Genomic DNA, 18,840 nt, shown 5'->3' on the forward strand with positions numbered 1-18,840 from the left:
TGCCCCCGGGTAGCATACGGGGTCTGGGGCCCGTGATTGTTCTGGAATTAATAAGGAATGAAGCCAGGCTCTAGTGCTCTCCTTCATTTTCCTTGGCCTCTTTATCTTTCCTTTTATCAGAGGGACAGTCTTCACTGGCTGTCACCAGCCACCTAATTTGAAGCTGTGTTTTCCTGTTGGCTCAGAGCTCCCTGACCATTTCTGGATACAGCTCGGCCTTGCTGAAGCCAATAAATGTGGACCCATGGTGATTAGTAGCCTATGGCCCATGACATGAATTTCCCACACAGGAAACAGAGTAGTGACCTCTTATACCATCTGGATTTTTCACAAACAGCACTTTCCTTCTTTCATCCACTCCTCCGAATGTGGATTAGAGAAGTTGTGGGGAAAGATGGTTGTGGGGAAGGATAGGGGCTCTGATGGATAATTGCTATAGGTCAATCTATAAATGAACCCTTGAGCTAAGCTTCCAAATAAACACCCTTGCTCAGACGATCCAGACCTGTCCCCCTTAACTGTGAGAGCCCTTCATTTCATTTTTATTGGTTTTTTTATCTTCAAAAATGGAAAATAACAATCAAAGCTATTATTCTATTTATATCCCTTTCAAATGTCCCTTCCTTAGGTGATAAAGAGTCTGTGTGCCTATTGTCTCCTTAAGGCATGGCACCTTTGTTATTTACCAATTTCAGGAAGTCTCCCGCTGTTATTTTTATTTACAAATTAAATAACCAGCCATTAAAAGAGCAAACACAAGTACTTTGGTGTAACTGGTCTCAGTAGTTTGGGGTTACATAGCACTGCATATGGAATTATTAATGGAAGGAAGTAGCAACAATTTTCCTCAAGATAAACGCTAAATATAGCAATGATTGTTAAGCTTTTGGGGTCTGCTTGTAAATCAAATGAATGCCATGGAAACCTGTCTTGAAAAATGAATGCACACACATAGATAGTTTTGCATGCAATTCCAGAGGGTTCAGGAACTTCTTGGTACCAAGGGAGGAACTAATAATAATGCAGAATAGTAATATCCTAAGCAAATACAGAGTTCAGATGATGTTTCTGTTTGCCTTCTCCAAGATAATTAGCCATTTTCACTCAGAAGCTAAAACCCAGCATTCCTATAAAACCATAATAGGTACATGTGGTCTCTTCTAAATGTACTGCTGTTTTGAGAGCTAGTTTCTGGCATGGTGGGGAGAAAAGGCCTGGAGTCAGCAGACATAGGAATGAATATTAATTCTGACACAAGTCCTCCCGTGTTCTACGCCTCAGTTTCTCCCTTCAGCATAAGAGCTAATAATACCTATATTTCAAGATTCTCAGAAATATTTGATGAAATAACTTGCATATGCCATCTTTACACATTTATCCATCACCTATCGAGTCCCTGAAGTATACTGGACATTGAGACAATGAAGAAGAATGTCTCTTCCCCTCTTGACCCCCCAGGGGTCATTGGTCGTTGCACTCACAAAGCACATAGAAAGGTGTTTTGCAGACACTGGGGTTCCTGTGGGAGAGAAAATGGAGAGACTGGTGGTGTCTTCATTCCTGGGGGAAATACATGACGTGAGGAGACGTATTGCCTCCTTCATGCGCCCGTTGGAGTCAGAGCTTCATCTGACCATTTCATACGACTTTTCTCCAGCACAGACGCATTAACCCGTTCACCTATGTTTCTCTCTTTTCCTCCCTGCCCTGCTGCTAAGGCGAGTGCCTCTGCTACGAAGGGTACATGAAGGATCCAGTCCACAAGCACCTTTGCATTCGGAATGAATGGGGCACAAACCAGGGGTAAGTGAGCTGATGGCCAGTGGGCAGGTTCCTGTATCTCTGCTGCCTTTCGCAGGCCAAGGATCCACTCTGTGGAGGGGAATAGAGCTAATTGGCGGGGGTGGGGGAGTTTTACTCTGAACAGTGGATGGGTAAAAACTCACTGTGCCTTTCCATATTTATACCATCCCATGGCGCTTTCATCACCTTTTATCCATTTGCGAGTCAGGATGATGGTTCCAATTTGCAGCCTGCAGCAGCCAGCTGCGATCTGGACCCTAGGTTGGCCCTCTCCCCTTTCACACGGCTTCCAGCCACAAGGATCCCAGAGGCTGAGCTTAGCTGGTGTCTCAGTGGGAGACACACGAAGCCACACAGACTGCAGTGTCACACTCTTGGAGCTTGACGAGCTTCGCAGAGCGCCATGGGTGGAGACCTGTTTCCCCAGCACCGTGAGCAGGGGCGATGTGCAAAACTCGCGGTGTGCTCTGGGGTGAGCAAGGCTATTTTGTCCAGGTGCCCAGTTCTACTTCCCTGTGGGACCTTTGCTCTCCCCAAAGCTCTCATGGCTGGGACAGAGAAGCCACCTGGTACTTTATTTATTTACTTATTTGCTTATCTTTTTAATGCAGTACAGGGGGATTGAACCAAGGGGTGCTCTCCCACTGAGCTACAACTCCAGTCTTTTCTATTTCTTATTTTGTAAAAGGGCCTTGCTAAGTTGCTGAGCTTGCCATCCTCCCTCATCCTCCCGAGTTGCTGGGATTATAGGTGTGCACCACCGTGTCTGGCAAGGTTTATTTTTTTATTTTTATTTTGGTATCAGGGACTGAAACCAGGGGAGCTTAACCCCTGAGCCACATCCCCAGCCCTTTTTTTGTATTTTATTTAGAGACAGGGTCTCACTGAGTTGCTTAGGGCCTCACTAAGTTGCTGAGGCTCAATTTGAACTCAGGATCCTCCTGCCTCAGCCTCCTGAGCCACTAGGATTACAGGCATGTGCCCCCCTGTCTGGGAGTGCTTTTTATTTTTTTACATGCTTTAATACTGACATTGTGATGACATACATAACATAAAATGTATCATTTTAGTAATTTCTGAAGTGTGCAGTTCTGTGGAATTAAGTATATCCACACTGCTCTAAAGCCACTATATGTCTCATAACGCTTTTTAAAAGCAAATTTGTACCTTATTTTGGATGCTGAGGGCCTGCTTTCTGCATTAGCTGAGTAGTGGGGGGAGGGGAAGGAATCAATAAATGCTAATAATAGAAATCAATGGAACAGGGAAACAAGAAGGAAATGTAGGCAAATGGCATCTTGGAGTGTCTACTTGGACAGAAAGTTAGATATGCATCTGCAGCCCAACAAGGTGGGAAAGCTTGGCCCATCTCATTTTGAACTCTGCCACGGAGGATGCCCCGTCCCTGAGGTCGATGGTCAGCCCCTTCTGTATGAGTTTGATGAGATGAAACCTAGAATACTGAGTGTAGTTCTGGACTCTCAAAGCAATAAATATGGTGACAAATGGGTGAGGGTTTGGAGAAGAGCCATAAAAATGATTGAAGAGCCCCAGGGAGTGATTTATGATAAGGGGACAGAAGAACTCAGCTCTGAGGACTTCGCCTGCGATGACTAGTCAAGGTGTGATAGATGCCCACAGGCGCTAGAGGAGGGCAAATGTTCTGGAACAGGTTGAAGTGGAGGGATAAGGACAAGGGAAAACGAAGTTAGGGGAAGGAAATCCGAGTCACAGGTCAGGAAACTTGGGCAAGTCAGAATGCCGTGAATTTTTCTATTAGTGAAACTGGAGGGTTGCTCAGCTTTGACTGGATGTGAGATCAGAGAGGCCACAAAATTCAGAGGAAGGTGTTCCTAAGAAGGGCCAGTACCCTGGGAGTGCTCTGTTCGGATTAAAGCATTGGTGAGAAGCCAGAGGCCTTGGCCAATAGATGTCAAGTGTGGTATGGAAAGGAGAGCTGAACTTCAGGGGTTCAGAGAGGTAGGCGACTCTGCAGATTTGAAATAGCGAATAGCTCTCCTTTCCATACCTGATGAAAATCAGGGCCGTTAACTGATTTTCATTGAGTACCGTGTTATAAAGGGTGATGGATACCGCCTCTCCCTCTCTCCTCGCCTGAAAACTTGCTGCTGAAGCAAACAACTACAAAATGTCATTTCACTTTTGCCCTAAATGCCCCAGTCCGTCTCTCTGCAGTGATTGGATTGGGTGGTTAAGGCTCAAGCCTCCACAACCCTGGCCTGGTAGACAGATCGTGCAGGATAGGTCTGACTTCCCTTGATAATGGCCGCATCATTCCCTCGGGCTGTGTGTAGAGACAGTCTTAGGATGTAGACAAGGGCCTCAGGGAACGGTAGGGACCCAGCACTGGTGTCCTTTAGAAGAAGACGGGCTAAAGCACTGAACCACAGACTGACAGGAACATTGGCCCCAGGAAACAGGCAAAGAGACCTAATCTGTCATTTCTATCTCTAATTTCCATTATTCTATGATCGCCACTGTCTACAAGGTCTCATTTTGGACACTAATAAAATAATGGAGCAACTGTTAGGAGGAAAGAAAAGCCGTGACTCTCCTGAGGATAATGGAGCCAGGAGTGATAAGCAGCCTGGGTTTATGTTTATAAAGCAGCACCAGACAAATGACAGCGTTTTTTTTTTTCTCCTCAAATGACAAGAAAAGTGAAAAGTAGAAGATGCCATGCATCTTGATTTAAATCAGGGATCTGCTGCCATGTTTCTTTAAATGATTTTCACAAAATTAATAGAAATTGGTTGAATGCAGAGACTGTCACTGAAATTGAAAACTGCCTGACACATTGCCAAATAATGATACGTATTGGGGTATTATGGAAAAATCAATGGGAGGCCTGATTTTCCTGAAAATTTTATTTAATGTTCCAGAGGGTGAAGGTAAGCAGCCGGTGTGTGGGTATTGATGATTTTTCTTTAGCATTCTGACACTGCATACATTCAGATAGCTGAACATCCTGTTGAGGTAGAACAACCAAATCCTAGGCTAGTAATAGTTAAAACAAATTCCTTCGTGAAAAATCGAGGTTGCAATACCAGGAGAAAAATAGCAATAAGCATTTGGGACTTTCAGACAAGGATGAAAATTGATCAAGGACGTTAATAAAAATGGTACAAATAAATGGATGGTTCTGTGTGGCAGAGGCATTGCACCTGCGGTTTTATTTAGCTTCTGTCTAGCTCTGGGTTTACCTGGTTGTGCGTGTGTGTAGGATGTGTATGTATTATGTTAGGATATGCACAGTCTTTGTGAGTGTGTTGTGTGTGGACAGTCTGTGTGTGTGAGGGAGCCAGTTTATACCAAGAGTCCTCATACCATAACATTCCATCATTTATCCTCCCACTCATTCATGATCGTAACAAACATTAGCCCATTACTCCTCGAGTCCAGAGCGTGCTAGTTTGCTATACATAAGAAGTCATGGTCCCTGCTCTGGAAGAACTGATGGTCTACATAGGAAGAAAGGACTGTAAATAAATAATCATGCTGAATTCCAAGACCCATTAAAGTAAAGGTGTGAGCAGTGGTGCATGAGATTACAGTTCAAGGGCTGACTTATGGAGGTGGAAGAATCTGCCGTAGGACTTCATGGAGAAGTTGGACTTTGAACCATTGAGAGGTGGCCAGAGTGACTCTATGTGAAGGGAACAGTGGGACCAGAGGCATGGAGACATAAGAAGCATGGCTTTCCCAGAAAGGGCAGATACAGTCAGAGAGTCAATGACAGAGAAAGAAGAGGTGGGGTAGGTGAAATCTAGGTCTCGGTGGTTTTTCTAGTCTATAGAAGCACTAGACATTACTCTCCGTGTACAGAACCCAGAGCTGTAGCAGAGGAGGGAAGTTCCAGGTTGACTGTAGCATTGTTTTTGAGACCTTCAAAATCAAATAAGTAAGCGGGCATGGTGGTGCATGCCTGTAATCCCAGCAGCTCAGGAGGCTGAGAAAGGAGGATCCCGAGTTCAAAGCCAGCCCTCAGCAATGGCAAGGTGCTAAGCAACTCAGTGAGACCCTGTCTCTAAATAAAATACAAAACAGGGCTGGGGATGTGGCTCAGTGGGCAAATGCCCCTGAGTTCAATCCCGGTATCCACCCTCACCCCCCAAAAAGTTAAATAAGTAATCCCAAGAGAAACAAAAAATTAAACACAAAATCCACTGGAACTGTCTCGATTTTCATTTATGTGGATTCTCCAAGTAAAACAATAGTCCTGAAACTATCCTGCAGATAAAAATTTTCAAGAACAGACAGCAAAAAATGACAGAGAACTGGAGAGCATGTGTATGAGGGCCATGAATCACGGGGGTTGTAACACTTGCCCAGTGACTCTGATTCTGCCAGAAATGCCCAGGAGAAGGGAGGCAGGTCCAGAAGCCATGGGTTGAGCTGTCTGGTGAAGCCCTTGCTCTGCCTCCTCCAGGTGGGGAGCCCAGGAGGAAGGTTGTAAAATCACTGAACTCAGGTCCTATTTGCTAAAAGTAAAATTAGCCTCAGAAAGATTTAAAGTCAAGGATGGCAGATTTCTAATGGGTCATTAAAAGAACACAGGGTGTTGGAGGGCACATCCTTGTTCCCTGATATTGGCAAAAAAAATCAATCATTTTCTATCACAACACCCCCCGACACACACCCCAGCACGACCCAGCTACCAGAAGCCCCCGGGTGGACGGGTCCTCACCCTGCCTGGTAGTGTTCCACATCTCGTGTCTTCCCTGCATGAATTCACGGAATAACTCCTTGGCCTCCCACCCTGGAGCTGCGTGGACACAGCCGGGAACTATCAGAGTCTATATTTCAGATTTGTTTGCCAGGACAGCAGAGACAAATTGGAAATTTTCACAAATGAGAAACGAAAACAATGAAGGAGGTTGGAGGAGGCAAGAGAGATTGATTTACATGAAAATATTAGAGGAGAAAAAAAACAAATTTATTTAGCTCCTTTGGAGTTATTAAGAAAGGCCATAATAATGTTTTTTTGTTAAATTAAAAGTGTACCCAAGGGCCTCTAGATACATTTTTCAGAATACCACAATTAGATTAAATTCATGCATTTGAAGATTCCTGGTAAATAATAGTCTGATTTCTTATTCTGGCATCTCAGCTACAGAGGGCAATACCAAGGAGATTCTCCACTAGAGAAATATAAAATATCACTAGATTTCCATGCTGAAGGATGGAGACAGAGTGATAATTCATGAGACAGGGAGAAACCTGCCGTGGAAAATGAACAGGTGTTACTCCAAGGATTTAAAAGCTGTCGTCAGGATGGCCCTGCTCGGTCAGAGCCCGCCTCTCCCCACGGGCTGCTCAGGAGGAGACCCTGCTGCCTGGGCCCCCAGACAGGCCACGTGCTCTTCTCCCCGGCGCAGTCCACGTTGCCTTAACATGTCCTTTTCCCTGTCCCACGGGCTTCCTGTTCCTCTCCTTCCATTCCTACCACTTCTCCCTGCTTCTCACCCACCCTGGAGTAACGGTTTGGGGATTCTGAATCTGAAAAAGCAGCCAATGTCCCAAACATAGGATCCAGCTTCCTCTTCCGGCCAACCATGAGGACCGTGCTCCCCACGGTTGGCCTCAGCCCCTGTTTCGGAAAACCTCCTTGCCAGGAGCTCATTTTCTCTGGGCTTCCAGAATGACGCCAGTTATGACATTTAGCTGGTGACCACTCACAGAACAAGGACCAGGGCTGGGGACAGGATACCTTTGCCCGTGAGTTCCTGGTATTGAGCTGAGACCAAGCTCCACCCTTTCCGAAAAGATCCAAACCCGTCTTGCCTTCCCCTGGCCACCCAGGCTGAGCCAGAACCCTCTCCTCTGACAGGGCCTGCACGCTGGAGCTAGCCCATGCCAAGCCCAGGGACGGGGCCCAGTCTGCCTTTTCCCCAGCCCGAGACTGGGGACTCACAGGGAGTCAGGCAGACAGTCCTTTGTGACACATGACATTGCCTGATTTTTTTTTTTTTTTTTTTTTTGGCCTGTTTTGTCTGGCTTTTACTTCCCCTCCCTGCTCAGGCTTCTGTCACCGCTGCCCTGGTCACCTTCCTCCCACCCTCAGACAAGACTTGCCGGCCAGCCTGGGGCTGCTCCTTTATCTCAGGGCGCCCTCCTCTCCTGCCTGCAGCCCAGCCCCCATGTCTGTGCCCAGCTCCTGTCACTGCCATGCCATCCTCAAATGGGATTATCTTCCCATTAGCCCTCCCCCCGCCCCATCCTTGTCACTTAGTGCTAACGAGGGCTCCCGGGGGGTATTTATTTGGTGATTATTTCTCGTTCTGTTTCCCCTCCTGTTTCTGTCTCCCTCGGTCTCCCTCCTCTTCCTCCTCCAGGAGTCAGCGCTTTTCTCCCCCCTCATTTCACCGCTACATCAAGGAAGGAGGCTCTTGGAATGAAACCCAAAGCTCCCAGTCCCTCTGCAAACTGCTTCCAGGGGAGACACTGCCCTTGGAAGGAGCCCCCCCGGGGTGAGCAGGCAGGAACCCAGTGCCTGAAGGGGCTTCTCCACCTACCAGGGTCTCTGGCCAGCTTGGCAGGGCCTCGGCTTCCCCAAACCCCACCCGCTTGGTTTGGGAAACTCTGCATCTTGTTTGCAGGGGTTTTCTCAAGTGAAGAATAAAATAAGTTTCACTTGACCCATTTTCACAGAAACCGGCTGGTCAGTCAGCTGAAGATAGAGAGGCTCTGAGATGAAGGGCGTATTTGCCCCGATGGACACCTTTTTCTAAGTTGCCCAAGACCCTTGAAGAACTAGTGTTGACACTGTGGTCATTATGGGGTAATGCCCTTTGGTCCTTTCTTAAAGTGTCACCTTGGTCATTCAGGATGCCCTATCAGGGGGCCAGTCTGAAAAGCAGCTACTTAAGTATCATCTAGGAAGCTTATTTAAAACACCAACTTCTGATTTCTACCCCCAGTGATGTTACTAGATCCAGAAGTGAGCCCAGAATCTGTGCATTTGACATGCTCCCTCAGATGAGTCTCAGGCACAGCAGACGTGGGAGACTTCCAGACCCCTGGTGGGAGACACTGTCTTATGGGGCACCATCCCCTCCAGTGAGCTCAGAAGGGGTTGGTCAACTAGGCTAGGTGCAGCCTATAAGATCCTTGCATTTTACTGGATAAGAAGTGGAGAGACAGAAAGGTCACTGGTCACATTGCTGGAGGTCAGTCTATATAAATAACTGGGTATTAGAGATAAGTCAGGTAGGCATAAAAAGATTCAAGAGGACAATATGAGAACATATCATACTCTCAGAGTTATTGGCTACAGAAGGGCGGTAGACAGACACCCTATGCTCCTCCACACGCCCTCCCCCAGGATCAAGTAGACTCGTCTTCATCACCCCGCCCCCTGCATTGAGTGTCAGGTGTCCATCAACAGTACTTCCTGTCCTCCGGAGGAGGCAACACTCAACCATACTGCTGTCTCTGACTGGTTTGGTCACTGCACCAAGAGACTTATTTTAAACAGTGCCGGAGGCGGGAACACTTATTTCCTCCAACATGACCACCGGGGTGAAAAAAATCAACCTCAATTTACCTTCCCATCTGCTCAAGAATGGAAGATAAATTGTTTCAATTTTATAGAAATGAATGTTTTATGTCTTGCCTATGCTTTCCAGAGAGTGTCCTGAATTTCTATATCCACTGAATGCATGGATATTTTCCACGAGGAATGTTCCCGGACCTTCTGTTTCCTTGAGTTTCAGTATCAGAACTCTAGGTGGGAGACTGCTATTATTTTTCTTGATTTTGGAAATTTTGGCTATTTATCTTTTTTTTTTTTTTAAATCAATAGGAAAAGAAATTCACTCATTATCTCAAGCTTAGAGAAAACAACCATTGGCATTTTGACATATTTCCTTCCAATTTCTTCTCCTACGAATCGAAAGTGTTGCTTCCTGCCGTCCCCTCAGTGCTGCATGTTTTTGTTCTCATAGTTTAACAATGGCTTTTCTAATCACAAAATGGGGGAAGAAAAAGAAGGAAGTTTTCAAATTGCCATTATGGTACATTATTTTTCTCAAAACCTTTTCCATGGAGAAGTTATTCTTAATGTCTAACTTAACACCCTCAATCAACTTTAACCTCCTTTAGTTGAAGGCAAGTGGTTTAGAGACTTACATTCAGGCCAAACTTCTCTATTATACATATTATTGGTATAAAATTGAGAAAAAAAATAGAACAGAAAAAAAAATTCTATGACCCAGAGTGAATTCACATAGACTTTTTGCTTTTTTGTTTAAGTACAATGCTGTTTTAACAAACCTAGCTTTATATTGTCTCTTCCCTATATATACACATGTATGATGCATACTTATGTGTGTGTGTATATGCTCATGCATATGATGATAAAGGTGTAGATTGTTATTTGACGCTCTGTGGAACATGGCCAGAGTCACAGAGTGCAGAACAGAACTCTGAGGCCACATCTAGGTCTTATTGTTAAATCACAATGTCCTTCAACAGTTGGAATCACCTCCTTCCACCTAGTTCATTAACCTTGCCACTGAGTTGTCCAAAAGGAGAGTAACATTGTTGGCTGGAAGAGAGAAAGCCCACTTTAGGCCAGCCAGTTATTTTTGGCCTTTAGATTTAAGACCAAGGATGTTGGAGGGTCCCTAGACTTGGATAAGACCGGGCAGAATCTAACAGCTGCTCGGAGCCCTGAGGCTACAATAGCCTAATTAGCCCTGGAGATGAAGGTCTCCCAGGGCTGCCATGACCACAGTTCTCAGCATGGCTTTCTCCCATCCTAAGGAATGGCAGGGACTCTCTGACGTAGGACCACATGTGAAGATTGACTTTAAATGGACCGAGTCCTTCCACTGTGGGATGGTCACAGATAGGAACGTATTCCACCCTGGGAAAGTCTGCCTGGCACTGCATTAAAAATACCAGTGAGCTGCACGCAGACCTTTGCCTGCCTGCCATGGCAGCCCCTCACCTCCGTCCTGCAGCTACGGTAGCAACAAAGCTGCCATTTACTTGCCAGGTACCAGCCACCCTTCTGAGCACTTGTCCTACACCACAAATGTAATTCTCATGTCATCACCAGAGCTAGGAACTATTACCGTCCCATTTTACAGGTCAATCTACTGGGTATTGCAGCAACATGGAGAGTCCCACAGGCAAGCAAAGAGAAACATCGTCCCTAAAGAGGATTTTCTTTTGTCAACCTCCTCAAGGGCTCTTGTTCCTCAAGAGTCTCAAGGTGAAAGCAGAGGACAGAGCTGAAATTAACCAGAACAAATGCTGCATGAGTTGAGGCCTAGTTAAAACATTAAGTGTGTGTCCTGAGCTGGGAATCTCTTTCAGAATGCTATAAGGGCCTGGGGAGAGTGACAAGTCACCAGAGGGGCCTTGCTGTGGGGCTAAACAGAGTGAAGGCCATTGGCTGCATGATTTCAGCCTGATTCAGGTGAGACAGGCACTTCCATTGGCCACGTGCTGGGAGGCCTGGCTGGAAACTGTCTGTGAGGACAGGTGAACGTTAGTGAGTCGCTCTGTGCAGAGGCTGCTGTGAAGAGGTAGCCATGGGTTCAAGTGTGGAGAGCCTGCTGTAGCAGGGGGCTGGGCCCAGCTGGGCACCATGGACTCTATCAGCTGGTACCATGGACTCTATCTGTGGCCATCAGTTCTTGAGTGCTCACATATTTTATGAGAACACTATTTATTGAGCATCTTTAGGTTTTCTTAATAATCCTTATAACAACCAATTTGCTAGCACAGGTATAGGAAAATAAAACACCGAGGCAGGTCCTTGCTATTGGCAGAGATTTCCGAGCCCTTGCCCAATGGGTCAAGAGTAACATCTCCCGTGCCTTTGGAGGATTGGACCATCCATTTTCCTCAAGCTATCTGTCTTAGAAAGAAGGTACTGGGGCGTGAGTAGGTACAGTCTTGTTAACTGGCTTCACTTAGCTGGAGTCGAACCATTTCCTCCAAGCCAGGAGACTACGTGCACCTCTCTTCCAAAAGGGTTAATAATGCTCACCTGGTCACATTGGTTAGTTGGTTTGTTTTGTGGTGAGGGCCTCGTGTAGGATAGGTAAGCACTGGGCCAGGGAGCCCCACCCTAGCCCGCACTGCTCACGTGTTTATCTTTATGGGAAGCAGCAGAGCATCATGGGAAGAGCACAGAGGTGGAGTCCAACAGAGTTGTGCCTAATTTTTATTTCTTCTATTTAAAAGTTCTTTGTTTCTGGCTAACTCTGTAACTTTTAGAAACCTCAATTTCTCATCACTGAAAATTAGAGTATTAATATCTAATCATTGGTTGATATAAGGATTATTAAGAAAACCAAAAGATGCTCAGTAAATAGTGTTCTCATAAAATATGTGAGCACTCAGGAACTGATGGCCACAAGGATCCTCCCTGATGATGCCTCCCACTGGTCCTGGCACGACTGACGTTCTTCAAACTTTTACCCAATGGAGTGATCTTATTGTCAGTTTGGCAGCTGAGCAGAATGATCACCACTGGAACATAAATTCCAATAGGTAGAAATAACACCTCTTGCATACCACAGTGTGGTCCTATCTTAACACACTACCTGGAACATAATAGGTACTCAATAAATAAATATTTATTGAGTATCTATTTATTTTTAAATAAATGGAGTACTGTGTCCATCCTTCATGAGCACTGCCTAGTGACCATGTTCCAAGTCCTGCTGTGTTTGGGGGATGGTTTGGGCAGGACTTCCATAGGCCTCTGTTTTCTGAACTGAAATGCAGATCTTATGTAAACCCATCAGATTTCAGCTTCTCTCATGGAAGTGGTGAGTCACCTCCCTAATTTTAGGAAGGGAGAGTAGGAATCTCAGCTGGATCGCTGACAATTCCAGACACGCGGAGTTGGAAGCCCACCTCGAGGTCGTATTATCCAACCTGCCACCTGGTGTAGAAATCCCTCCCACAGTCTTTTAGCAGATGGCCTCCCAGCCACTGCACACTCCCAGGGATGGGGGCGATGGTATTTGAAGAGGAAGCACATTCCATTGTTGCCATGCAGTTCTTAGACAGATCTTTAGGCTGAGCCAAAATATGTTTTCCTGTAACTTCCACCTGTTTGGTCAGCTCTGTCCTTTGAATAAGGAATACGTCGATCTCCTTCTGTATGCTCAGGACTGCCAGTTCATGCAGAACCTTTGTGTGCATTAGAGGAATACACTGGTTTTTTTGTAGAGTGTGACGTCTGTGAACAAGTAAGACCCCTCCTGCTGGCTACGCGTGGGTGTTCGGACGCTTGCCTGTAGGATGTTCTCTCTTCTGAGCCTTCTCTTCTGAATGCACCTGTTCCTGTCAACTGGTCTGTAGTCTGCAAGTCCTAAATCTCTTGAAGACCCTGCTGTCTTCTGTGTCACCCAGGTGTGTCATTATGCCCTTAAGGCCTAGGACTGATCAAATCACTCCATAGTCTTCCTCAGGGTGTTTCTTGCCCTGTGTTTTCTATTAATAAACTCTGTGTTCAGTCCTTTCAGAGAAAAGTCATGGTGTTGACTTCTGACTTTGTGGTCAGCTAAAGATCTTTTCCACAGGACTGCTGTCAGAAAGAGCAAATACGCTCAAGACAACAGTCCATTGTCTTAACCTAGATGCAGTTCTTATACAACACCCTATTAAATTTTAATGTGTAGCCTGCTGAAATCCTTTGGATCTTGACTCTATTGTCTCACAATTAGTTACCCCTTCCACCTTCTGTCATTTGCAAATTTACAGTAGCCTCCCCTGACCTGTGGTTTCACTCTCTGAGGTTTCAGTAACCTGCAGTCAACCTTTGTCTTGAAAATATTAAATGGAAAATTCTAGAATAACCAATTCATAAGTCTTACATTGCCTGTCCTTCTAAGAAGCATGTTGAAATCCTGTGCGGTCCCTCTCCATTTTATCCACAATGTGCCCCATTTCTTTGCTGAGAATACCCATGCTGATTACACTCCCACCCATTAGCCTCTTAGTGGCCACTTCAGTTATCAGTTCAACTTTACCATAGTGCTTGTGTTCAAGAATGCTTATTTTACTTAATGGCTCCAAAATGCAAGAGTAGCGATGCTGACAATGTGGATATGCCAAGGAAAAATCAGCACTTCCTTTAAATGAAAGATGAAAGTTCTGGACTTTATCACAGGTAAGTATGTATGAAAAATAAAATGAACATCTGGGGTTCGGTACCATCCACAGTTTCAGGCATCCATGGGGGTCTTGAAACTCACGCCCTCTGACTAAGGGGTATCATTGCAATTAACATAGGTTCAGTGATCTTCAAGTCACTGTTGGAATTGTCAAAGAGAACAAGGCCGGGCCCAGCTCTTGTGAGAGACCTTCCTGCAGGCTGATCTTGACCCCTTACTTAAGACCTGTGGGCGACACTTGTCCAACCACACAAGAATTTATCACGTGTACAATTGCTCAACATGTTTCTCTCTAGTCCAAATAAAAGACTTTTCCAGGTGTCTAGCTCAGAACAGGTACTCAATATGATTTCTAATCCTGTGAGCGAACGCCTTTCTAAAGAAAGGCATTTCAAGAACGATGGCTTTTGTGTCACCCTTTGCAGTGCCAACCTAGAGATGCCATCAGAAGTGATCATGAGCTTTTCTTTGGACTCAGTCTCACTGGTGAATCCATCTAGCTTTTGGACTCCTTTGTTTTTAAGAAAATGGATTCATTCTCTTTCTCTGGAGAATGCAGAGCTGTTGATATCTGGCCTCCACACTCTCCATGTGGCTTTAGGTGGTGTCCTCCTCTGGGCCATGTCATTTCATCTCACTAAGAGTCTTGCCTTGCAAAGAGGAAGATGCTATCTGCAGAGGAGGGCAGTCCACTTTAAGGATAAGCTGGTTCATGGGTGCCAAGAGCCCTGGTTTGTTTTGCCTTGACCTCCTCCACTCCTCCCTGAAGCTTGAGTGCTGACCTGGCTGCTGCAGGATGCTCAGGTCCTAGAGCTGGACACTCTAGGTCCATGCTCCAGCCAGTGTCCTGGATGCTCCAGGTTTGGGGATCCACTGATGTAATCCTCTTCTCTCCACCGTCCACCACTAAAAGGGTTTCCTCCTGGTCCCAGGAGCCCTTGCTCTTTGAAAGGGACCCACAGAGTAGTGGTGTTTAACGCAGAGGACTAAAATGCCTCAGGATCAACAAAATACACCTGGAGAGGTTTGCAGGGTGCTCTGGGGTCAGTAGAAGTGAGGGAGGGGCTCCTTTCATAAGTGACCAACTGTTCCAGGTGCCTTATGTCTGTTCTCTCATTTGAATAGTAGTGGGTAATATTGACCAAGTGCTTTCTAAGTGACAGGCCTCGTCTGTAAGTGCGATATGGGTCACATCACTTCCCGCTGAGGTTTTACAGATGTGAAGCTCTGGCACCAGGAGCCCAGACTAGCTTTTGAGCACACAGTAGGAATAAAGGAGATGGGCTGACCCCCCGAGTCTGCCTCTGGGTCCAGGCTGTCAGTGTGAGGATGAGGGTGGACATACCACTGTGCACACTCTCAGGAGAGGCTCCGGTAAGACAGACCCAGAGTCCATTTCCAGCCCCGCCCAGCCGCTTTTTGACCACATTTGACTTTTACTTATGCCCTCTCCACGTCTGCTCAGGTCGTCTGTTCTCTTCCAGTTCCCTTCCTCCCACGCCTCTCCTGGTTAGTTCTCCCCATTCTCCAAGGCAACCCAAAGAGCTATTCCACCATAAAACCCTTCCCGACTCCCATTTGGAAGCCACCTCTACAGCTTTTGGCAGCCTTGGGACTGTGACTCTCCTGTGCCAATGGCCTCACTGGGCCTGGTGCTATTTCTATTCCTTGTCTTGTCCCCCTGATGGACCGTAGGTCTTCTGGAGAGAGAGCTTATTTTTGAGACACATTCTCAAGCACCCATATTGGTTATTCAATAAAAATCAAATAATTGCTCTTAGTGGAATTTCAAGCATTATGACAGACTGGGGAGATATGTATGTGGGTAACCACCTTTATAGGGCTTATACAGCATGAAAGAGGGGAAATGAATGTCTTTCTACTACTTAGAAAAAGCATCACTGCTATTGAACATCCTCTCTGTGCCAGGAACCTTGTAAAATTCTCACAGTACTCCTGTGTGGTCCACCCCAGTCCATTGTAGACACAAGAAGCTTAACTTTGTTGGGAACTCAGGTCAGAAGAACATATGGGTCAAGACTGCACGCGCAGGCTGCCCCGGTCTAAGTCCTAACTCTACCGCTCACTAACTACCCATCCCTTTGGGCAAATTACCTAAGTTTTCTGAGCTTGAATTTGCTCCCGCTGTGAACTAGGGGTAACCACCCTATAAAGGCTGTCATGAGGACTGCAGCCATCACTTCGTGTTTGCAGATTATTGGATCAAGTAACCAAGCCCTGTGCTAAAATCCGAGGAGGCTGGAGTTCTTCTATAAAACGGTTTAATAGTTGCGAGTGACCAGTGTACATTCTCCTGCATGCTTCAAGTCATCTCTGGGTTTCTTAGAGTACCTGATGCCATATGAATGCCGTGTGAATAGTTGTGTTGTTCAGGGAATAATGACAAGAAAAAATGTTTGTACAGGTGCAATATTTTTTCAGGATGCAGGGTCCAGGTAGAGAGGACTGTCAATGATAGATAATGGACAGCGAGAACGTCCAGCTTGGGGACAGAGCTCGGTAATACCAGGCAGTGATTGAGATCACAGGGTTCTTCCTCTAAGATGCTCGGAATCTGTAGCACAGGCATCCTGACACCTGTCAGGGAGATGCTCCTCAGCAGGCAGGTCCTGCTTCCATTATGTAAAACCCATCAACTTGGCTACTGGCCAGCAGTCCCTGACCAGGCTTGTTTGGTTTGGTGTGGTTTTAATTTTTCTCCTTTTCTCTGCCAGCATCAAAGACACTCCTGCTCTTCAAAAGCCTTGTCTCTTCCTTCCCCAAACTGTACCTTCTGCAGGGCCAAGGAGGGTGCTGTTGGACACGCCAGCCTGAACTGGAGCCTCTTGCCTAATTACACTGCAGTCAGATTTTCCATGGAAGCCCCCAGCGTGGCAGGATGCCCTCTTTGAAGTCATTAGTCTTCACAGCAGGGAGAGCGCATCATCAAAGACTCTGTTTCCCAGAAACCCCTGCTGTGCCCTTGTGTACCAGAGGGCGGCAGAAGGAGGGAGAGATGAGCCTCCACGTGCAGAAGTCTGCTGTTCCCTCCCTGGCCCTGAACCACGATTCCTTTGAACTGAAGCCCAGAGAGAGGGTTGGTGATGCTGTTGCAAAACCTCTCTCCATTCTTTCAGTCTTTGACCAATTTAGCAATTACACTTGCTAGGCCTGAGATCCAGAATGTAGAGCACGGTTAAAGTTGCACTTGGTAATCTAAGGCACCATGGGATAGGGGCTGGCAAGAGAAGGAAACTGGCTCTGAGGATCTAGATACTGAGAATGGGCTTGATAATTACTATGAGCTGTGAAGTTGGAAATCTGTGTGCATGAATGTGAGGGAGGGAGGGAGGGAGAGAGAGAGAGAAAGAGAAAGAGGGAGAGAGAGTCAGTCCTGGTTTTTATCCTGGCTTTGCATCTTACTTGCCATTTATCTGAGGAGCTGGGAATGTCTTTATTTCTGACTCTGTTTCTTGACCCTTTTGGAGCTCAGTGGAGATTATAAATTACATAATTCTTAACAAAGCCATTTACTTAGACCCAGAGTTTAGATTTCTATATGAACCTGAACTTTTAGATCTCAGCCCTGAAATCCAATGACTCTGACCTGACCAACTTAACCTGCTCTGTCTTTGGAAGACCAGTTGCTGGGGCTCCATCCTGGAATTCTCAAGCAGGAGGGTGTGGTGTAGAATTCAGATCTCAGGGGCCTTGCTGAGCTCCAGCATGGAGCACATCCTCCTGTCCACTGTCCCTCTTCATGTACTAGATCATCACGGGGCCCCTCACACCTATGCCACACCACGGCTCGCACTTGATCCCCAGCTGGGTTTCTCAGACCCCTCCTCATCCCCTTAATTATCCTCAAGGCCTTCTTCTGCAGCCACCAAAAGGTGGTTCTAAAAGGGATCTCTGTGGCCATTCAGAAGATGAATTTGGAGCTTCCTAAGATGGCCTACACGCTCTTCCTGACCTGGCTCCCGCCAAGCCCTTTGGCCCCTCCCCTCCATCACTCTCTGCTTGGGATTTCATGTTCCAACGACCTCAGATCTGCTGCAGAGCCCCTGCGTGTTCCATTCTGCACCGAGTCCTCTGCATTTGCTCCTGAGGGTGCAGTGTCTGAATGGCTTGTCTCCTTCCCCTCCTCCAGTCCCCAAATTCCATGAGTTCTCCCTACCTGCTGTTTAACTCTGCATCCAGGTCGCCCTTCTCAGACACCCATCTGACTATCCAGTCTCTGCAAGTGACCCTCTGCTGGTATCCTGTGACACCACGCATGTATCTGTCATTGTTTTCAAGCCATGATTATAATAATCTGATAACTATAATCATCTGGTCCCTTATCTGTCTCTGCCCTCCCTATGCCAAGACGCAAGTTCAGGATTGTCTTATTCGTTTTTGTAACGCTGTGGTACTTCCTATCACATTCAATATGAAGCAAAAAGTAAGTATTCATTGAATTAATAAATGAAAGGGTGTACATGATTTGATGCATAAAAGCTTTAGCAAACCTCTGTTTGATTTTCTTAGTGTATTTCCTAGTGCTTATGTTTCTCTATCCACAGAGGATAAATCAGTGTTTTTGTGTTTTATATTTGGCATGGTGTTCTTTTTTGAGTTAACTCATTTGTCTTCTAAGTGCCACTGAAGTAGGGTACATCCATCATTCATTCATTTAAAATACATTTAGTGATGTCTTAGTGATTGTATTCAATACCTGGGGAAAAAAAGATGGATAATAGTAGCCAACAATGAGTGAGGGCTTATTATAAGCTAGACACTGTTTAAAGTATGTAATATTAATTCATGTAATCTCCTCAACAACTTTATGAATAGGTACCATTATCGTCTTTGTTTCACAGTTGAAGAAATT

The 18,840-nt window shown here is 46.0% G+C and overlaps 1 protein-coding gene across 2 annotated transcripts in view; it reads left to right on the forward strand.

The window, feature by feature from the left end:
* The window catches only part of Astn1 (astrotactin 1), a 279,953-nt gene that overhangs the window by 142,755 nt on the left and 118,358 nt on the right, over window positions 1-18,840 (forward strand). For both annotated transcript variants that reach the window (XM_076831510.2, XM_076831511.2), the window contains exon 8: window positions 1,719-1,803. In XM_076831510.2, coding sequence (XP_076687625.1) covers window positions 1,719-1,803 — 85 coding nt within the window. The remainder of the gene's footprint in view (window positions 1-1,718; window positions 1,804-18,840) is intronic.

Source organism: Callospermophilus lateralis, chromosome 13 (assembly GCF_048772815.1).
Source record: "Callospermophilus lateralis isolate mCalLat2 chromosome 13, mCalLat2.hap1, whole genome shotgun sequence".
NCBI lineage: Eukaryota > Metazoa > Chordata > Mammalia > Rodentia > Sciuridae > Callospermophilus > Callospermophilus lateralis.